The 19,488-nt window shown below is 36.6% G+C and overlaps 2 protein-coding genes and 2 non-coding genes across 4 annotated transcripts; all 4 read right to left on the bottom strand.

Annotated features, from left to right (window-relative positions):
* Positions 1-5,024: 5,024 nt before the first annotated feature.
* LOC122010005 (DNA repair RAD52-like protein 1, mitochondrial) lies at positions 5,025-7,274 on the bottom strand. Its single transcript, XM_042566343.1, has 4 exons — positions 6,863-7,274; positions 5,800-5,837; positions 5,640-5,734; positions 5,025-5,403 (listed from the first exon to the last, which is right to left on the bottom strand). The coding sequence occupies exons 1-4, from the start codon at positions 7,180-7,182 to the stop codon at positions 5,260-5,262; spliced, it is 597 nt and encodes a 198-aa protein (XP_042422277.1). The 5' UTR covers positions 7,183-7,274; the 3' UTR covers positions 5,025-5,259.
* A 1,817-nt stretch (positions 7,275-9,091) lies between these two features.
* Positions 9,092-9,650, bottom strand: LOC122008958. Its single transcript, XM_042564896.1, has 2 exons — positions 9,427-9,650; positions 9,092-9,343 (listed from the first exon to the last, which is right to left on the bottom strand). Exons 1-2 carry the CDS (start codon positions 9,646-9,648, stop codon positions 9,227-9,229), a joined length of 339 nt encoding a protein of 112 aa, XP_042420830.1. The 5' UTR covers positions 9,649-9,650; the 3' UTR covers positions 9,092-9,226.
* Positions 9,651-11,757: 2,107 nt separating this feature from the next.
* On the bottom strand, positions 11,758-11,831 carry TRNAT-AGU. The gene has a single exon. It is a non-coding gene; the product is annotated as a tRNA-Thr (tRNA).
* An 85-nt stretch (positions 11,832-11,916) lies between these two features.
* Positions 11,917-11,990, bottom strand: TRNAT-AGU. The gene has a single exon. It is a non-coding gene; the product is annotated as a tRNA-Thr (tRNA).
* Positions 11,991-19,488: the final 7,498 nt, after the last annotated feature.

Here is a 19,488-nt window from a genome sequence, read left to right on the forward strand (position 1 = left end):
AACTAAAAGTCATAATAGTTGGATCCTGCATCCATAAAGTTAGCACATCCTACTATTATCCTGTCTAAATTATGTATGACATGTGCATAATTAAATTAATACCAAATACACAGAGGCAAAACCCTAGCTCTGATACCAATTGTTGGTTGCTACTCGGAAAACCTAGAGGTTCCACCGTACAAAAATTTTGTACAAAGGTCTGAACCTTTCCTAGCTACCATGTGTTCTTTTAAATTAAATTTTGGATCGCCTGCGGAACTTAACACGTTTGATCCAAAACTTAATCTATTCGTTCTTTTAGGTTTTGACTTGGGTCTCCTGCGGAACTTAACACGTTCGACCCAAATCACCTTAAGTTATTAATTTCATTAAATATTAATTTCCATAATTGGTTCCCAGTACTGACGTGGCGAGACACATGACCTTCTTGGATATGGGAGCAACCACCACCGACTAGACAAAACCTTTTATGGAAAGCTAATATTTAATTTCCTAAAATAACTTTAGGTTAACCGAAAAGAACAATCAAATCACAAGGGAAAAAAAAACAAAAGAACACTATATCGAAAACAAATTTGAAACTCTAGAATCGTATGCCTCTTGTATTTAGTATTATTTCCAAAAATAACTAGTATGATGCGGAAACAAAAATTACTAGTTATACCTTTTAGAAAGACCTCTTGATCTTCTACCGTATTCCTCTTCTAACCTCGGACGTTGTGTGGGCAACAATCTTCCGAGATGAGAACCACCAAGCACCTTCTTCTTCCTTACAAGTTTCGGCCATCAAAACTTCTCCTAGGATGAAGAGGTTCGGCCACCACCACCATGCTCCAAGGGATGCTAGAAAAGAGGCTTCTTTTCTCTCCTTCTTCTCCTTCTTAGATCCGGCCACCAAAGCTATCTCCACCATGAGAAGGTTTCGGCCACACAAAGGAGAGGAGAGGAAAGAAAGGGTCGGCCACACCCAAGGAGAAAAGAGAGGAAAAATAGAATAGAGTCGTTCGCATTAAAGCCTCCTCTACCCCCTCTTTTATAATCCTTGGTCTTGGCAAATAAGGAAAATTTAATAAAAACTTCCTTAATTCTTTTGCCATTGAAAAGGAAAATTTATTTAATTAAAATAATTTTCTCTTTTCAAATTATAATGGCCGGCCACTCTTCTCCCCAAAACAAGGAGAGTTTTAATTAAAACAAAAATTAAAACTTCCTAATTTATTTCTAGAAATTTATAAAAATTTCTCCAATAATTTTAATCCCTTCATGATTGGTTAATAAAAAAAATTATAAATTAAAATCTTTCTTTTAAACATGTGGATAATTTCCAAAAAGGAAAGTTATCTCTAAAAATTAAAATCTCCTTTCAATCTACAAATAAGGAAAGATATTAAATCTTTTCTTAATCTTTTGTAGAAACTAATAAAAGAGAATTTTTAATTTTTAAACTTTATTTTAAATCATGAATATAATTAAAAGGAAAGTTTTTACCAAAATTAAAATCAACCTTTTAATCTACAAATAAGGAAAGAGATTTTAACTCTTCTCTTAATCTTTTGTAGAATCATATAAAAGGAAGGATTTAAATTTTTAAACTCTCTTTTAAATTATATTATCCACATAAGAAAAATTTTAAAATTAAAATTCTTTTTTATTTTAATAGGGCCGGCCACATGAATTCACCCATGAACATACCCATGGCCGGCCCCTATAGGATGGGTAAGAAGGTGGGTATAGGTGGGTATAGTACTCTATAATTAAGAGGCTACGATAGGGACCGAGAGGAGGAATTGGTTTTGGTCTCCCGATAAAATTAAGCATCCCGTGTTCGCCCCAAACACACAACTTAATTTTATCAATAATAATTCATTCCATTAGAGAACTATTATTGAACTACCGCACCAATCCCAAATTACATTTTGGGTTCCTTGTTATTATGAGTGTGTTAGTCTCCCTGTGTTTAAGATAACAAATGTCCACTAATTAAGTAAGTTACTGACAACTCACTTAATTAATATCTGGCTCCAAGAGTAGTACCACTCAACTTCATCATCATGTCGGACTAAGTCCACCTGCAGGGTTTAACATGACAATCCTTATGAGCTCCTCTTGGGAACATTCTCAACCTAGATTACTAGGACACAGTTTCATTCTATAATCAACAACACACACTATAAGTGATATCATTTCCCAACTTATCGGGCTTATTGATTCATCGAACTAAATCTCACCCATTGATAAATTAAAGAAATAAATATCAAATATATGTGCTTGTTATTATATTAGGATTAAGAGCACACACTTCCATAATAACTGAAGTCTTTGTTCCTTCATAAAGTCAGTATAAAAGGAACGACCTCAAATGGTCCTACTCAATACACTCTAAGTGTACTAGTGTAATTATATAGTTAAGATAAACTAATACCTAATTACACTACGACCTTCCAATGGTTTGTTCCTTTCCATCTTGGTCGTGAGCTACTGTTTATAATTTATAAGGAACCAATAACATGATCTTCTGTGTGTGACACCACACACTATGTTATCTACAATATAAATTAATTGAGCAACTACATTTATCATAAATGTAGACATTTCACCAATGTGATTCTTATTTCTAGATAAATATTTATACCAAAAGCTAGGCTTTTAGTATACACTCTAACATTAGCTTACCACCTAAGCACACTTGTTTTAAGCCACCGATTAATCCTTTAGCTTGCCAACAGATTCCACCGCTTAATAATTTGGCTTCAAACAAGATCCACCGCTTAAGAATATGGCTTCAAATAAAATCCACCGTGCAATTCAAACAAATAATGAGGTGGCAATCAATTACCATCCAAGATTTGCCACACAATGGAAAATTAATTGGAATTAATTAATGCAATTGAATGCTCATTAATGAAAATCCTTGGCATTAAACACTTTCCTTGTTTAGCATGCAAACCTTGACCGGAGGTGGTAGGAGCCGGAAATCACCGCCGGAGAAAAGATGATACTCTAGACACGAACAACTACTTTGACCATTGGCTTGCACTGGTGATGAAGGGGGTTGGTATGTTAGTGGCGTGGAGGTGGGGAGGGGGTAAGTGGGAAATGGAACGAGAATTCTCACACGGGTCACCGGAGAGGGACTCCAACGGATGGAAGCTCTACCTTTCACCGGTGATGAAGGGGGGTTGGTATGTTGGTGGTGTGATGGTGGGGAGGGGGGCGTGGGAAATGGAACGAGAACACTCACACGGGTCGCCAGAGAGGGACTCTGGTAGATCGCCAACCTCCAATTCACTTCTCTCTAGAAACTCTAGAGAGAAGGGAGAGTTTCTCTCTCTAGACTGAAAATTGACTGAGAGCTCTTTCACGACTGACTGAGAGCTCTTTCACGTGGCAAAAAAAGACGATTCGCTCGCCCCTAGCGCCCCCGTCAACCCGTCCCTAGTCCAATACAAAGAAGATAAATCACAGGTGGCTACTAGCCATTAGTGCAAATGGCCAAGATATGGGGGAGGTTATGCTTGGTCACGCCGAGTTTCGACCTCAAGACCTCATGTGGCAACACCCCATGTCTTAACCATCGCACTGCTCCGAGGGGACTTGACTGAGAGCTCTTTCATTGGCAAAAGGTGGAACTGCCACCCTAGCGGCCCCCTGGCCCCGGCCCTACAAGATTCCAGAGGGAGTAAATCACGGTTAATGCTGGGCAGGATAGGTGACTGGGGGTCGAAGGAATTTTTGGCGCAGCAGACCAGGGTTTTATCCCCGAGTGCAACTGGCGACCTTCGACCCCACGACTTCATTGGCAAGCTGCAGACACCTAATCAGCTGATCCAGTCGGTGGGGGCGACTGAGAGCTCTTTCACTTGAGCAAAAAAAAAAAAAGGTGGAACCGCCACCCTAGCGGCCCCCTGAGCCTGGCCCCCCAGGATTTCAGAGGGAGTAAATCACGGTGAGTGCTGGGCTAGAAAGTTGACTAGGGTCTTAGGAGTTTTTGACCAGCAGACCAGGAATATTATTCCCGTGTGCAACTGGCAACCCTCGACCTTTGGCCATTTGAGCAAACAACCAGGCAACTTACCAGCTGATCCAGCCCGTGGGTGGTGGTGCATGGTCGACTGAGAGCTCTTTCACAATTGAGAGCTCTTTCACTGGCAAAAAGGTGGAACCGCCACCCTAGCGGCCCCTGGCTCCGACCCCATAAGATTTCAGAGGGAGTAAATCACGGTTAATGCTGGGCAAGATAGGTGACTGGGGGTCGAAGAAATTTTTGGCACAGCAGATCAAGGTTTTATCCCCGAGTGCAACTGGCAACCTTCGACCCCACGATTTCATTGGCAAGCTGCAGGCACCTAACCAGCTGATCCAGCCAGTAGGGGCAATTGAGAGCTTTTTCACTTTGCAGCAAAAGGCGAAACCCTAGCGCCCCAGGGCCCCCACCGACCGGACCCACAGTCATTGTGAGGGAGGTAAATCGCAGCACCCGAGCTAACATGGGACGGACCGGGTGGGATACAGGGATAGGAGATTTATTCCCCCGTTGTCACAAGGTTTCGACCCGGCGGCCTCCTTGCAGCAACTTCCGCCCCATGCCATCTCGGATGACCCACGGGATCCAATTGAGAGCTCTTTCACTTTGCAGCAAAAGGCGAAACCCTCGCCCCCATGGCCCCCACCGACCGGACCCATGGTCATTGTGAGGGAGGTAAATCGCAACACCCGAGCTAACATGGAATTGAGAGCTCTTTCACTGTGCAAAAGGTGGGTCCCGCCGCCCAGCGACCCCCTAGGCCTGGCTCCACAGGGATCCTAGGAGGAATTGAGAGCTCTTTTACAATTCTATGGGTGGTGGTGCATGACTGTTCTTAGTTGATGGAACAATTTGTCTAGTTTATTCCGTTAATGAACGAAACCTGCTAACTAGCTACGCGGATGCATCCTTTCGTGGCCAGCTTCTTAGAGGGACTATTGTCAAGGCTATTCACATTTTTAGCAGATGTTGTTAGTCTAGTAGATTTTGACAACGGAGATCCCTAACAGCTGATGTTCTTAATAGCATTCATGCTTCACATGAAAATCAGACAGCGAATCTTAAGATCCTACAGTTTTTAGCAGCACAAACTAAGAACAGTGCACTACTGACCGAGTACAGATATTGTCTGCATCATAGGAACACTACCAATGAGGGAAGCAAGTATACACAATACTTGCCGTCAAAATCTGATAGTAGTCATCAGTAAAACGATGCTAAACAGAATCTACATTTTATGATGCATCTTCATAGTAAAGATGAAGTCCTAGTCCAAGACGTGCACACGCTCGGCGGAAAGCCATTGCTTCTGCCTTCTGCACAGGATCCCCATAGCTGGTATTATGAGCAGCAGCAGTTCCAGAAGCTTCTCGATATATCTGAAAAGAGGTCATCGAAAGCAAAATTACATCAGTATTATAAATGAACAAATCATCTGTTTGCATTCAACTAGATTCGACTACACAATCTGATTTGATCTTACTGCTACAACCCTCATAAGAAACAGGAGAAAAAGAAGCCTTCAATCTTATTAAGAATTGTGCAATTGTTACATAAGCATCATGTTTATTGCTTAAAACATCAATACTGAATTTGATGCTTGTTGAGAAAGTACCTCTGCATCAGTCCCATACAGCGTTATCCGATACACAACAGTGACTGAACTTCCATCGGCAGAATAGACAATATTTCGAATCTCACCAGACCATTCTACAAACAATATATGTAAGAACATAAACAGATGAAATTCACAGTCCATGAAAGAAACTACATACCAGGGGCATGCACATTTAGGATTCGATTGAGGAAGTGCCTGAAAGATATAAAATGCACAGTGAGATAAAGGGAAGACTGGCAACAAATGGTAGAACAACTACAACTGCATCAAAAATTCACATTTCCAAGAGAACCATACTAAGAAGTCTCCACCTTGAGAACTCCGTGACCCCGAAAATGTTGATTGAAAGTAGAGATGTCTATATGGGCCTCAATTTTTGCATATTGAATGTTTTAGGGGTTTCAACAAATTCTAATTTCAATTCAATCATCACAGGACTTCATCTGGTAATTCACACAGAATTGCAAAATGATAAGCTAGTAAGCATGTCAAATCGTTCGAGCTTAGTGAATTTGAATCACAACAAAGTTACAGAGATGACAGGATCAAATATCTTACACTAATAAACAAATAACCTTTAGAGTTTATGCCAGCAAAATAAACAGTTGCACACACTTTGAAATCTAATAAACTTATAGTTTCTCTAAAAAGAAAGAACATCAAGTTGTGTAAGTCCCAACTTTGAATCAAATTGTTTTATTGAACTCTATGTAAGAATTTATCACAGGAAATACTCGAGCAATAAAATTAACTTTTTTTATTGCATTAACTAGAATTTGCTTTGGTTTTCTCTACCCTCTACAAAATGTATCTGTCAAAGACATCCTCGCAACAAAACGGTGTTGCAAACAGTGGAAACTTCAATAATAAAAAAAATGAGAACAACAAGAAAGTGTTATCAAAACAAGCTAACAAACTATACAAATTTCAACAAAAGATTTGAACTTGAACATCGAAAGCACATATTTGTCAATGGACAAATCACCAGACATGTAGATTAGGTTCTGAAATCCCAAATGTGGGTTTTAATGAAGCATGTTTTAGGGTGAATAGGCAAATAGAAGAATATGTTGCAGCGCCCTAAACTCGATATAGAAAATGTTCACAATTTCATAGAATATTTAGCATTCCAGACCTAGTTCAAACAAGATTAGTTTTTGAAAACAAACGAGAACTGGATCAAAATAAAACGGCTAAACAGAAGGTTGAAAGAGACAAACCAGGGAACATATTTTAGAGCGGCATCCCCTTCGAGGCGGGTCGAGACGAGAGACTCGGGAATTTTCTTGTTGAGTTCTTTAAGGATCTCCGACAGAGGCCGGCTGATTCCCGAGGTAGGCACGTCCTCGTCCTCCGCCGCTGTGGCCGGTGCCTGCTCCAGTGGGGAGCCTGCTTTCGCCTTCTTGGCCAAGGAAGAAGAGGACCTGGCGAACGCTGCCTCCACCGCAGCGTAGAAGCGCGAAGGCGAAGTCGACGGAGGAGCAGCGTAGTGAGAGGCACAGCGGGAGAAAAGGGAGCGGGTTCGGACCCAACTAGCCATGGCTCCGCGCCGCCGCCGCCGCCGCCGCCGCTGCTGCCGTGTTAGAGGTTTTAGAGAGTCCGTAGGGAGGTCTCCAACTCACGACGTGGCCTTAAAGGGCAACGTTCCTTAACCCTCGCACGCGTTTAATTGGGCTTTCAATTGGACATCCTTGGCCCAATGATCTTGCAATTTATAAAATTGATGGACTAATTTCTAAAATGACATTCTACTTCATCGAGAGTAAGTAAATTTCAATATTATTCAAATTATATACTCAATTTTCTATATATTTCCAAAATACTCCTCTTTCACTCTAAATTTATGTGTGAGTTTTATTTGAAATTGACCGACAAAGTTAAAGAATTCTGAATACTTTAACTTACAATCAATATTTTTAAAATTATTTATTTATGTTCTCATAAGTAAATTTGATAGTGTAAATTGAGAGTAATGAATTTTTAAAATTTAATAAAATTTATTAAAAATTTAGTATAATATAAAGTATAATGATATTCTCACTCACTAATACCACTAATGGATTTCTAGAATTCCCTTCATTTTAAAAAATATTAATTTTTAAATTTTAAAGAATGTAGATCCATTAGTTAGTTTGTTCGAAATTAATTGATAAATTTAAAAAATTTTGAATCACTTCAAACTAAAATTAATATAATTTTGAAAGCTTCCTTAATGTATTCATGCCCTCGGATTTAAATTTGATAACATAAATTAAGAGCAATGAATTTTTAAACTTATAAATTCACGAGCTCATTATAAAGTCTACGATAATGATACCTATTAATCAATACCATTAATTGGTTCTTAGAACTCAACTTGTTTGAGAAAAATATCAAAAATTTAAATTTTCTAATGGTATAGAAAACAATGAATTTTTAAATTTATAGAGTAAAAAATTTGAATATGTGATATTACTAATCTCAAATTATATTATCAAATTTAGATTCAAAAACATAAATAAATTATGGAGATTTTAGTATATTAGTTTTGATTCTAGCGACTTTAAATTTTCTCAATCCATTAGTAAGGTTTTCGATAAAATTAGTTGATAAATTTATAGAGAAAGAGTGGTATTTCATTCATGAGCAATGATATACTCAAGGAAAAAAAATTTAAGGAAAAGCTTAAGGATAGACACATAAAGTCATGGTCGTCCATCATTTCACTTTTTGTAGGTCCCATCACTTTATGTGTTTATTCTTAAGTTTTTCCTTCAGTTTTTTTCCTTGAGCATATCATTTCTCTTCATAAATATAATAAGTGATTTGGATATTATTAAAGATGAGTAGGTATGATTTGGATAATATTGAAACTTATTTGATTCACATATTCAGTAATGCGCCGTTTCTAAATTCTATCAGACGTCACCATCCTCGTCAATAAAATGGCTAAAATTGATGGACTAATTTCTAAAATCTATCAAACAAAAATATTATAATCACCCTCTTAGTCAATAAAATTGCTTATGTCAAAAATGCTAAGCTTTACTCCAATTAAATTCATTAATTATTTCTCTTAAACTCTAATGTCATATTTGACCTATCTAGGGAAGAAAGAAAAGAGAATAGAAAGGTGAAAAAAATTAGAATCCGCCCAACTATGATTATGATCAAGAGAAGGCCATTGTAGGTCTATGTCTGCACGTCATGATTTCTCCGAGGGTCAAGTAAAAAGAGTAGTTCGGTGCATGAAGATTTCGTTATGCGATATTCCGGAGAAAGATCCATTATACATAGTTTTATCCTGCTCTTTATAAAAGTTTATTTTCAGGATTGGAACCCATGACTAAATAGAAAAAAAAAAATGAAATAGAAGAAGAAAATTATTCTCAATTGGGAGGGAAGCAGAGTCCATGATATCACTATAAACCACATTATCATAAAACTTGCAATGTGAAAATTACTCTCAATTACAAATATTAAAATATATTTCACGCATCCAATCAACCACATTAATTCATGCAGGTGTCTGTCTCTTGTGTTTGAGCGAAAGTAGATCACAATACCACATCATTTTGCATGAAGCCAGAAGCCTACAGAATTAATTAAGGACCACTGGAAGGCCAAGTCATTCCCTCTCTCGGCGAAGGAAAAGCCAGGAAGGTGGGATGCTTTTCTCCCGGCATTACCACAAACACATCGCCTTCATGCTCATTCCCAACCTGCACAGTTAATTTCGCATGTATAAAGAATTAAAAATGTCATGCTGTTGATGCTAAATAATGATCACCATCACGGAACTCACTGTCGCTGAAGTTTGGGCCTTCTCGTGCGAGTGAACCGGAGCATGTGACCGGCGAATCTCCGACGATGAATCTCGGGCATTGCGCCGCGACGACCGGAGCAAGGATACCCTCGGCGCGATAAGGTGCTCGAACAGTGCCATGATGAGGAACATAGAAACCAAGATTGCAGTGGCTACTAATCCGAAGGAGATGGCATTCATGGAAAGAATAGTCCTGCGCATTAGCCTTCGAGAATTTTCTGACTATCCAAATCGAATATAAAGAGATGATGATGATGACGACGATGATGATGGTGATAGTAGCTGTTGTAGGGAAGGATAGGTCTTTATCAGAAACGCAAAAGCAAAAGGCCAAATGATCCATTTGAGCTACCCACATCAAGTACAGATGAAAATGAGCAAAAAGACAGTTGGGAAAAGCATGAGAATGGAGTCAAACATATATCCTTTTTTTCTTATGAAGAATAGCAGCGATAATTGAAGGTTGTCTGATAGAAAAGAAGTAGGAAGACAAGGGAGCAAAGCTTTTGAGTCCATTACGCATCGAGGGCCCCTTGTCAACACACAACTGCATGAAGGGTACTCAAAGCTTATGCGAACTCTGTTGGAGATATTGCCGGAAATATAATCTAAATTATACACAAATTAAATTCATAATTATCGGTCAAAATAACTTGAACTGATAATTTTAATCTCTAAAGCAGAAAAGATGAACTGTTTAGGATGATTAGGCTGCCTTGTAGCTGCCGAGTGGGAAAGAAAAATATTGAGATCTGCGTTCAACACAGTTTCCTTAAAGTAGATTTGTCCCATCCAAATATACTTTGGGATTATGTGTTGAACATCTATTTCAATCAAGTATTGGTTGTTTGTAGTGAACTGAACATATATCCGAACACTATCACAAAAAGAATTATTGAGCGGAGTGCACGATAGAGAGAAAAAAACAAGATTCTATAATTGCCTTCTACTCAAGGTCACAATCTCCTTATATAAGAGCACCAATCTTTGACAGCAGCCCTCTCAGGATGGACAGTTGACTAGTGCATGGTGATATTGTTATCATGAGCTATATATGGGGGTTAAATCTCGGATAATAGTTTGGTGCATGCCTGCCCTAGCTCCCCATGCGCTAATAGTCATCTGTGTTGATCTAGAGATGGGTTAGCAGAGGTGCTGAGAGTGAGCGAATCACCTGTTACTACCAAATCTTGGCAGTAAAAATATGATTGAGAGAGAGTCTCTCTTCATACATGTGTTTACAACTTCAATAAATGCGATTCAATATAAACCAAACTCAAAATTACAAAAACTCCTAATATTGAAACTAAAGACTCTCGTTTTTATTCACATTTCCAACCAACTCAAGAGCCATTTGTTCTTCTAAACAACAGGAATAGCGATGAGTGTTCAATTCGATTTGCAGCATGGAGCAAAGAGAATCAATCAGCGAGTGTCACTTCAATCTCCAAAAGCAAATTTAAGGGTCCCCTTTGAAAGTGAGTGATGAAGAATAAATCCAACCTCATCTCTGTTGGCTGGCTCTTCTTTTCCCTACACCAAGCACAAGATGAGGAATCATTGAGCTGAATAAGAGAATTATGAATTGTAAAGGAGAAGAATGATGCAATTGAGAAAGTATATATTGATATCGAGAAGAGATGGGGGAAAAAAGAAATATTTCTTTATTATCGAGTTATCGAGCTAAAGATTAATCGTGATGAACTACCTTGTTTGAAGTCGTTATCATAGGAGTTGAAATATAATTGGAAAGGAGAAAGGTGGTTGCGAGTTGCAGTGTTGCAGTGAGACCCTGCATATGTCCATCACTTTCCCTGTCTCCTTATTCTTCTTCATGTTAATTAAGAACTAAGTTGAGTGCGACTGTGAACATGTAAATAGTTGAGATGTTGAACTGGTTAAGACAGACGGATAACTTCAAACGAATTAGCAATTGAAATGAAAAAAAAAACAAAAAAAAAGTTGATTGAGTTAGGGTTTACAAATAATATAATAAAACAATTCTGAGCCTCACGCTTTCTAAAATTGCAGGTTTAAAAATTTTGTAAATATTGAATAAATAATGCTTTCATTGAGAGTTGAACTCTAAGACTTTAATTAAGAACTAGTGCGACTGTGAACATGTGAATATTTGAGATGTTGAACTGGTTAAGACAAATGGATAACATCAAACGAATTAGCAATTGAAATGAAAAAAAAAATAAAAAAAAGTTGATTGAGTTAGGGTTTACAAATAATAATAAAACAATTCTTAGCCTCACGCTTTCTAAACTTGCAGGGTCAAAAATTTTGTAAAAATTAAATAAATTATGCTTTCATTGAGAGTTGAACTCAAGACCTCCCGCTTACTAAACGGGTGCTCTAACCAACTGAGCTATGAAAGCTGTGATGATAATTTTAGGACAAAATACTCTTATTTATAGCCTCACGCTTTCTAAACTTCCAGGGTTAAAAATTTTGTAAAAATTATGCTTTCATTGAGAGTTGAACTCAAGACCTCCCGCTTACTAAACGGGTGCTCTAACCAACTGAGCTATGAAAGCTGTAATGATGACTTTTAGGACAAAGTACTCTTATTCATTAAATAATGATGTCGGAACACTGTTAATCTAACATTTTGCTTATCTCGTTCAATTGTTGCCGGTTAGGATGACCTTGTTAACCTTTTTACCAGTGGCTCTAAGATGAACGAGTCTTAGCCTAGTGACTTTTCTAAACATGGGGCACAAGATAATTTGAAATAATATGAGCATCTATCAAAAACTAAATCATGTCTCTCCGATGATAAATTTTATCCGAGTGTCAATTCGACTATACGAATAAGAGCTACTCAAATGTTCTCATGCAAACACAATCGATCATCTAATCATTGCTCACCAACACGCCTTCATCAGCATTCTCTTCTGAAAACTGATCTTGCCTTAAAAGGTCGCTATCTTTGAACACCAAGAGGCAAAAAGGGCCCGATTGAGAATTCCACTTAATTTGCGATGAGCATCCAAATAGTTTGATTTACATATTATTAAAATGAAATGTATAGTCTAGATAGTAAAAGATGATTATATTTATCTAAGAAGTTTTTCACAATTCATCCCTAAATTATGCAAATGGAGATAAAGGTCCGCTTATAGAAATATGCTGTCTATAACTGAGAGAAAGATGAATTATTATTCGCATCTATTTAAGAGTTTGTGGATGGATGACTCGTCTAACTTCATTTGGGGATTTGGCTTGAAATATGAAAAGATTCATTTAGCAAACATTTATAAGATGATTTAAAGAGTTAAGATAGTCACATTGGACGAGCCGAGAGGATCCAGTTAGCCTTATGTTATTGAAGGGATGGTGGGGGTTAAGGGCACATTGAGGATTTTAAATTGGAGGCCGCATATAAAATGATGAAAAATACTTGAAGTTAATATTATTATATTACCAAAAGAGAAAAACTAAAACAAGGGTGAACAAATTTGTGTGCATTTGTGACGCGAAAAAGGGGCCGACGGCTCGTTCAAGGTTATGATATCATTTCAAAATTTTGGTACCAAACGACTAATAGAAAATTTAAATTATAGACTTTCTGGATATGCAATCAATTTTCAATTCTAGTGATCGACGACGATACAATCACGGTGAAAGTAGAGATAAGGGTTTTGGGGTGAATTAGGAAAGATTTGATTAGAAGGAAAATGTAAATGGGGAAGATTGGTTAATCACCCTCCACCTTTCGAATAGTCATTTTAAACTCTGGTGATAATGATCTGAGTGAATGCAAAATCTGTACACACTCTCGTTATAAGCATGGTACTGACACACCAGGGCAGAAGAAAAAAAAATTACTTGGAAAGTGATGTATTATTTTCCATTAACTGTTAGATTTCAACGTTTGTATGCATCTGCTACTACAACTTGCTATATGATGTGACATCATGAGCATGAGCACGAAGGAGGTATAATGTGTCATCCTTGTGATTCACTTGCATTGAAACATCTAGATGCTGTATTTCCTTTTTTTGCAATGGAACCACGTAATGTGAGATTGAGTCTTTCTGCAGATGGATTTCAACCATTTGGACAGTCAGGGCAACAATATTCATCTTGGTCGGTTATATTAATACCGTACAATTTACCGTCATGAATGTGTATGAAAGATTAATTTATGTTCCTTACAATACTTATTCCTGGACCTAACAATCCCAAAGATAAGATATATGTTTTCTTACAACCTCTTATTGCCGAGTTGAATGAAATATGGAATGTAGGGTCGGTGACTTATGATGTTGCGAGTAAAACAAATTTTAGATTGCATGCTGCATTATTATGGGCGATCGGTGATTTTCCAGCATACTCAATGTTGTCGGGATGGAGCACGACTGATAAATTAGCATGTCCACACTGTATGATAGATTCTGATGCATTTTCATTACCTTACAGTGGGAAGGTATCTTGGTTTGATAATCATCGTAAATTTTTACCACTTGATCACTCTCTCAGGGGGAATAAGAAAAATTTTCTTAAAAATGTTGTCGTAAGAAAACCCCCTCCACTCCATGTTTCAGGTGAACAAATCATTGAGCAAATTGACAGTTATGGATTTCTACCAGTATCTCAATCTGGTTCTGATGAGATAAATAAATATATTGTTAGGACATGCAAGTGTGGTTGGAAGAAAAGGAGTATTTTTTGGGAGTTACCGTATTGGAAGTATCTGCTTATTCGTCATAATTTAGATGTTGTGCATATTGAGAAAAATTTCTTCGATAATATATTTAACACTGTGATGAATGTGCCTGGAAGAACTAAAGACACTACAAAATCGCGCAAGGAATTAAAAGAACTAGTCAATAGACCTGAGTTGCATCAAGATGAAACAACTAATATATTTCCAAAGGCTTGTTATACATTGGACAAAGATGGCAAACAAGCTTTATGTAATTGGTTGAAAGAAATCAAATTTCTAGATGAGTATGCCTCAAATATGGCTCGATGTGTGGATATGAATAGATTAAAAATGTTTGGAATGAAAAGTCATGATTGTCATGTTTTAATGCAAAGACTGAGTCCAGTAGCTTTTCATGACTTACTTCCTCAAAATGTTTGGCAAGCACTCACTGAATTAAATCTAGTTTTTAGAGATTTGACAGCAAGGTATATTATGATGGATGATATGCTTCAGCTAGAAACAGACATTCCTCTCATATTATGTAAACTGGAGCGCATATTTTTACCAAGTTTTTTGATTCAATGGAACATCTCCCAGTACATTTACTATACGAGACACAAATAGCATGTCCTGTACAGTACAGATGGATGTATCCATTCGAACGATTTTTGAGGAAATTAAAAAATAATATTCGTAACAAAGCAAGAGTTGAGGGGTCAATATGCAATGCTTATCTGGTTGAAGAAACATCTTCTTTCTGCTCCTATTATTTTGTTGAAAGTGTGCAAACAAGACATCGCAAGTGTCCTAGAAATTCTGATGATGCTTGTCAACCAATAGACCCATCGATGCTTTCTATTTTCAAGTTTCCTGGTAAATTAATGGGTGCATCGCTTTCTCGATGGTTAACCGAAGAATAATATCATGCTGCAAGAACATATATACTCTCAAATTGTGAAGAGGTCAAACCATACGTAAAGTAAGTTTACTTCTTAAATCAAACATTTATAATTCGTTTAATTATTTTGCTTGGTATCCCAATTTTAATATAATTATTTTTTTCCTCAGCTTGTACGAACAACAATTATATCTACAAAACCCATCAATTGGTCCAAGTGAGGTAGCTATAAAGTTAGAGACCGAATTTGCATTATGGTTTCAATATATGTAAGTTAGAGAATTTATAAAATTATTAATTAAGTTCATGTATATTAAGAAGTGTCCTAATATATATGTTATCTATTTTTATAGGTGAAAGATCGTAGAATATCAAATGTGCAAGATGATAGGATAATGAATATTACATCAGGACCTCTTCGTAAAATAAAGGTGTATTCTGGTTACTATGTTAATGGCCTTAAATTCCACGTGGCACAACGAGATTCACGGAGAGTAACTTATAATTCTGGTGTTTGCGTTAAAGGATCTATGGACGACAACAACACTGAGTTTGATTATTATGGCAGACTTAACGAAATCATAGAAATTGAATATCCTTCATTACCAATAAAGAGGTGTGTGTTGTTCAAATGTTCATGATATGATCCGACACCAAGATTAGGTACTAGAATTCATCCAAATTATAATTTAGTTGAGGTTAATGCGAATAAAAGATTCAACAAGTTTGAGCCTTTTATTTTTGGGATACAAGCGGGTCAAGTTTTCTATCTTGAATATCCTACCAAGAGAAGAAGATCTAGTGAATGGTTGTCTGTTTGTCGAATCAAGCCTCGCTTGACCATAGAGATGCCGAACACAATCACTGCTCAAAACCATGATGCATTTCAGAATGATGAAGTGGAGAGACACTCAGTTGATTTACAACACCCATCTACTTCTCAATTACTTGTAGATGTTAATAGCATTTACGAAGAGATAGATGATGGAGAGATGCCCAACAATGAGGATGAAGTTGAACTTAGCTCATCTAACTCTAGCGATGAAGACATAGAAACTGTTAATGTTGATTAGTCAGTAAGTTATGTTTCCATATTGTTTTGTATTTATATTATCATGTTTTTAAACCTTATTATGATGTGTTCAATGTTATTTTACAGATATCATTATGGTAGAGCAGCAGCCTGTGACACCCCGTGGCTACAAGGTCCTTACTGTTGTCGGGGACTCGTAAGTATTATTTCTTATTAATAATTCAAGTTCATATATATGTTTATTTATAATATATTTCTCATAACTTAATTTTATTTCGTGCAGATTCACTCCAGATGGCCACCGAGTAGCCACATATATCACAAGCAAATTCAAGAAATGAGTTTACGCTTCTGGTACTACATGGAGGCATGTAGACCAGGAGATGAAGCTGTTTTATTATAATGAATTTGGGGTAAGTAAATTGAATACATTTGGTAACTTATAATATAAGATCATTTAAACTAAATGTTTAACTTGTAACTACAGAAAAGATACACATTGGTGGACGGGCAAGAAGAACAATTTAAAGCTACATGGAATACTTACTGTGCTAACTGTACATAGATCATATGTATTATATGAGAAAGAAGGGCATCAGGCCTCCGTATGTTTCTGAGACGATTTGGAGTGCATGGACGACCACCTGGGCTGCAGAAAGGTGGCAAACAAATGCTGAAAAGGCAAAAGCTAATAGAAATACAGAGCTAGGTGCCCCGAGCACCGGTAGCGCTCGACATACGTCAGGATCCAGATCTATTGTTGAGCATACTATGGATTTGGTGAGTATAATTTAAAGTTATACTTTATAACAAAATTTGTATTTATTACCAAACTTGTATAATTTTTTGCCCTTAATTTTTTGGAATGTAGGAACATGAGCTTGCCCGACAGTCCACATGTATGGAGGTCTTTCTCAAGACCCATAAGAAGAAGGATGGATCATTTGTTGATTCTCGATCTCAGACTCTACACGTAAGATTATTAACTTTATTATATTTTTTCACTTCTATCTATATTAGTATTTAGTAATACTGATCAAATTGGATATTATAATTTTTTTATGCAGCAACAAATGACAGAAAGGGTGGCTCAAGCATCTCAGCCATCAGTAGAGGGGGAGGGAGTCACAGTCTTTATCCACCGACGATCTAAATCAAATTTATTATGATGTTGTCGGTGGAAGGACAAAAAACTCCACCCTCTACGACCTTGGCTCTCAAGCCAAAGTTGCATTTGATTGTCTGAGGAATCCAGTAGGCCGTGCTAGTTCCTCTTCTTCCAGTGAGATGTAGTCTTTAAGACGTGAAAATCAAGAACTGCAAACTCAACTGAAATCAATGGATCATAGGATATCTGAGATGGATCAGTGGAGAGCTGATGAGGAGAAGAAGAGAGCCGAACGTGACAAGAGCAATGATGATCTCATGACCCAGATGCGCCAGATCATGGCTAATTTCACTCAGGGATCACAAGGTTTTGAGTCACAGGAGACTCAAGATCCCTCTGGCAGTTGATGATTAGTTTTTGTGAGGGTTGGTCATCTACACTTTAATTTTTATTGAACATATATTGATCATGATAAAATATTTATTCTGTTTAATATTATAATATATTTATTTCTAAATCTTTTATTAATATATATTTCAGGAGTCACGTTCGGTCGGATTTACATATTGGCTCTTCATCGAATGATATGCTCATTTTCTTCAGGTATCATTTCATATCAAATCTGTTATATATATATATATATATATATACAAACGGTTTATTTAAACATCAACATGATCATTTTGTATTCGACTTTTATATGATTTTCTTTATCATTTAGCGTTCTTGTATTATTTGGAATACTTTCTAGTGTGGTATGTATTCTGTAAACTTAAATTTTGATATGGATATTTGCATCTATATATTCTCTAGATTGAGTTAGATATGGAATGTGTTTATTTTTTGTTGATTTTATTTGTGTGTGATTGTTATAAGATATATTGATGTGTGGATTGTATTTGATGTTTTGATTGTATTTGATGTGTGGATTGTATAATATCGTCGTTTGTGATGGTTGTTTATATATTTGAAAAATGTATATGTGGATGAAGACCAAAACAAACAGATTCTGTCTGTTTTTTTTAGTTTCCCGTCGGAATACCGATGGAAAATAATTCCGTCGGAACATATCGAAACAAATACGATACATTCCGACGGAATAGCCTATTCCGTCGGCAATTACCGACGGAATAGCTTTTCTGTCGAAAATTACCGACGGAATAGCTTTTTTCGTCGGTAATTGCCGACGGAATAGGCTATTTCGTCGGTAATTTTTGACGAAAAAGCTATTCTGTTGGAAACATTCACATTTTACACATTTAAAGATTTTCCCAACTGAAATTATATTTTCCATCGGCATGTTTCGTGGCTATGGAACAGTGTTTCCGGTAACATTACCGACGGAAGTATATTTCCGTCGGTAAAATATTAACGACAGAAACCTCTCTTTCCGTCGGGAATCTCATTCCGTCAAATATATTTATGACGGAGAAATATCTGTCGGAGTTCCGTCGTTATCCACATGTATCGACGGAATACCGACGGAAATATTCATCGGCAATGCTATTTTTTTTTGTAGTGGTTCGTGTGGATTATGAATCCATACGGTTCCTATGATGGATTTGGATTGGTCAGGAAGGAAAAAAAAAATTAAAAATCAAAATTAAAGTGAAAATTTTAATAGATTCATAGATTGAGTGTCTAACCTATAATTCATTTTAGGTTAGATTGAGGATTTTCCAATCTGTCTCACCCTGTCCCACACCATCTCATCAGATGATTGATTTTTGATAGACTAATCCGTCTCATCATGGACTGGTCTACCTGACAACTTTAATCTTTATGAATAAATCCGGGTGATATTTATGATTTTGTATTTTCAAGGATGTTATTTTTTTTTTAAAAAATTAGGTATTCGAATTAAGTCAGGTGAAGCAGTGGGCATCTTGATCTCTCTCCTATAAGGGTATCTTCAATGATAAACCTAAAAAAAAAAATAGGTTTATTTTTGCCAACTTACCTATCACATCAAAGTTATAAACCCATTAAGGGCATCCCAATGATAAATCTAATATATATATATATATATATATATATATATATCATATTATACTGGACATTTGACTAACTAACTCTTAATTAATTTGATAAAATCTAAAATTAAATTATGTTAATGTTTTTTTTTCTTTTCACACCGAAAATAATTTTAGGGTTTATTAGTAATTTTTACAAACGTATTAATCAGAAATCTAGAGTTCAAGACTCAACTGCAGTGTATTATTGAGAATTTTTTTTCCATTAATCAATCAGGGATCTAGAGTTTGAGACTCAACTACGACGTATTATTGAAAATTTTTCTCATTAATCAATCAGGGATCTAGAGTTCGAGACTTAACCACGAC

This window comes from Zingiber officinale, chromosome 8A (assembly GCF_018446385.1).
Source record: "Zingiber officinale cultivar Zhangliang chromosome 8A, Zo_v1.1, whole genome shotgun sequence".
Lineage (NCBI taxonomy): Eukaryota > Viridiplantae > Streptophyta > Magnoliopsida > Zingiberales > Zingiberaceae > Zingiber > Zingiber officinale.

Coding starts and splice junctions, on each gene's coding strand:
- LOC122010005 (XM_042566343.1), bottom strand. CDS start 7,182: ATGGCTAGTTGGGTCCGAACCCGCTCCCTTTTCTCCCGCTGTGCCTCT. Junction 5,838..6,862: donor GCTCTAAAATATGTTCCCTG/GTTTGTCTCTTT, acceptor TATATCTTTCAG/GCACTTCCTCAATCGAATCC. Junction 5,404..5,639: donor TGTATGGGACTGATGCAGAG/GTACTTTCTCAA, acceptor ACCTCTTTTCAG/ATATATCGAGAAGCTTCTGG.
- LOC122008958 (XM_042564896.1), bottom strand. CDS start 9,648: ATGCGCAGGACTATTCTTTCCATGAATGCCATCTCCTTCGGATTAGTA. Junction 9,344..9,426: donor AGGCCCAAACTTCAGCGACA/GTGAGTTCCGTG, acceptor TTAACTGTGCAG/GTTGGGAATGAGCATGAAGG.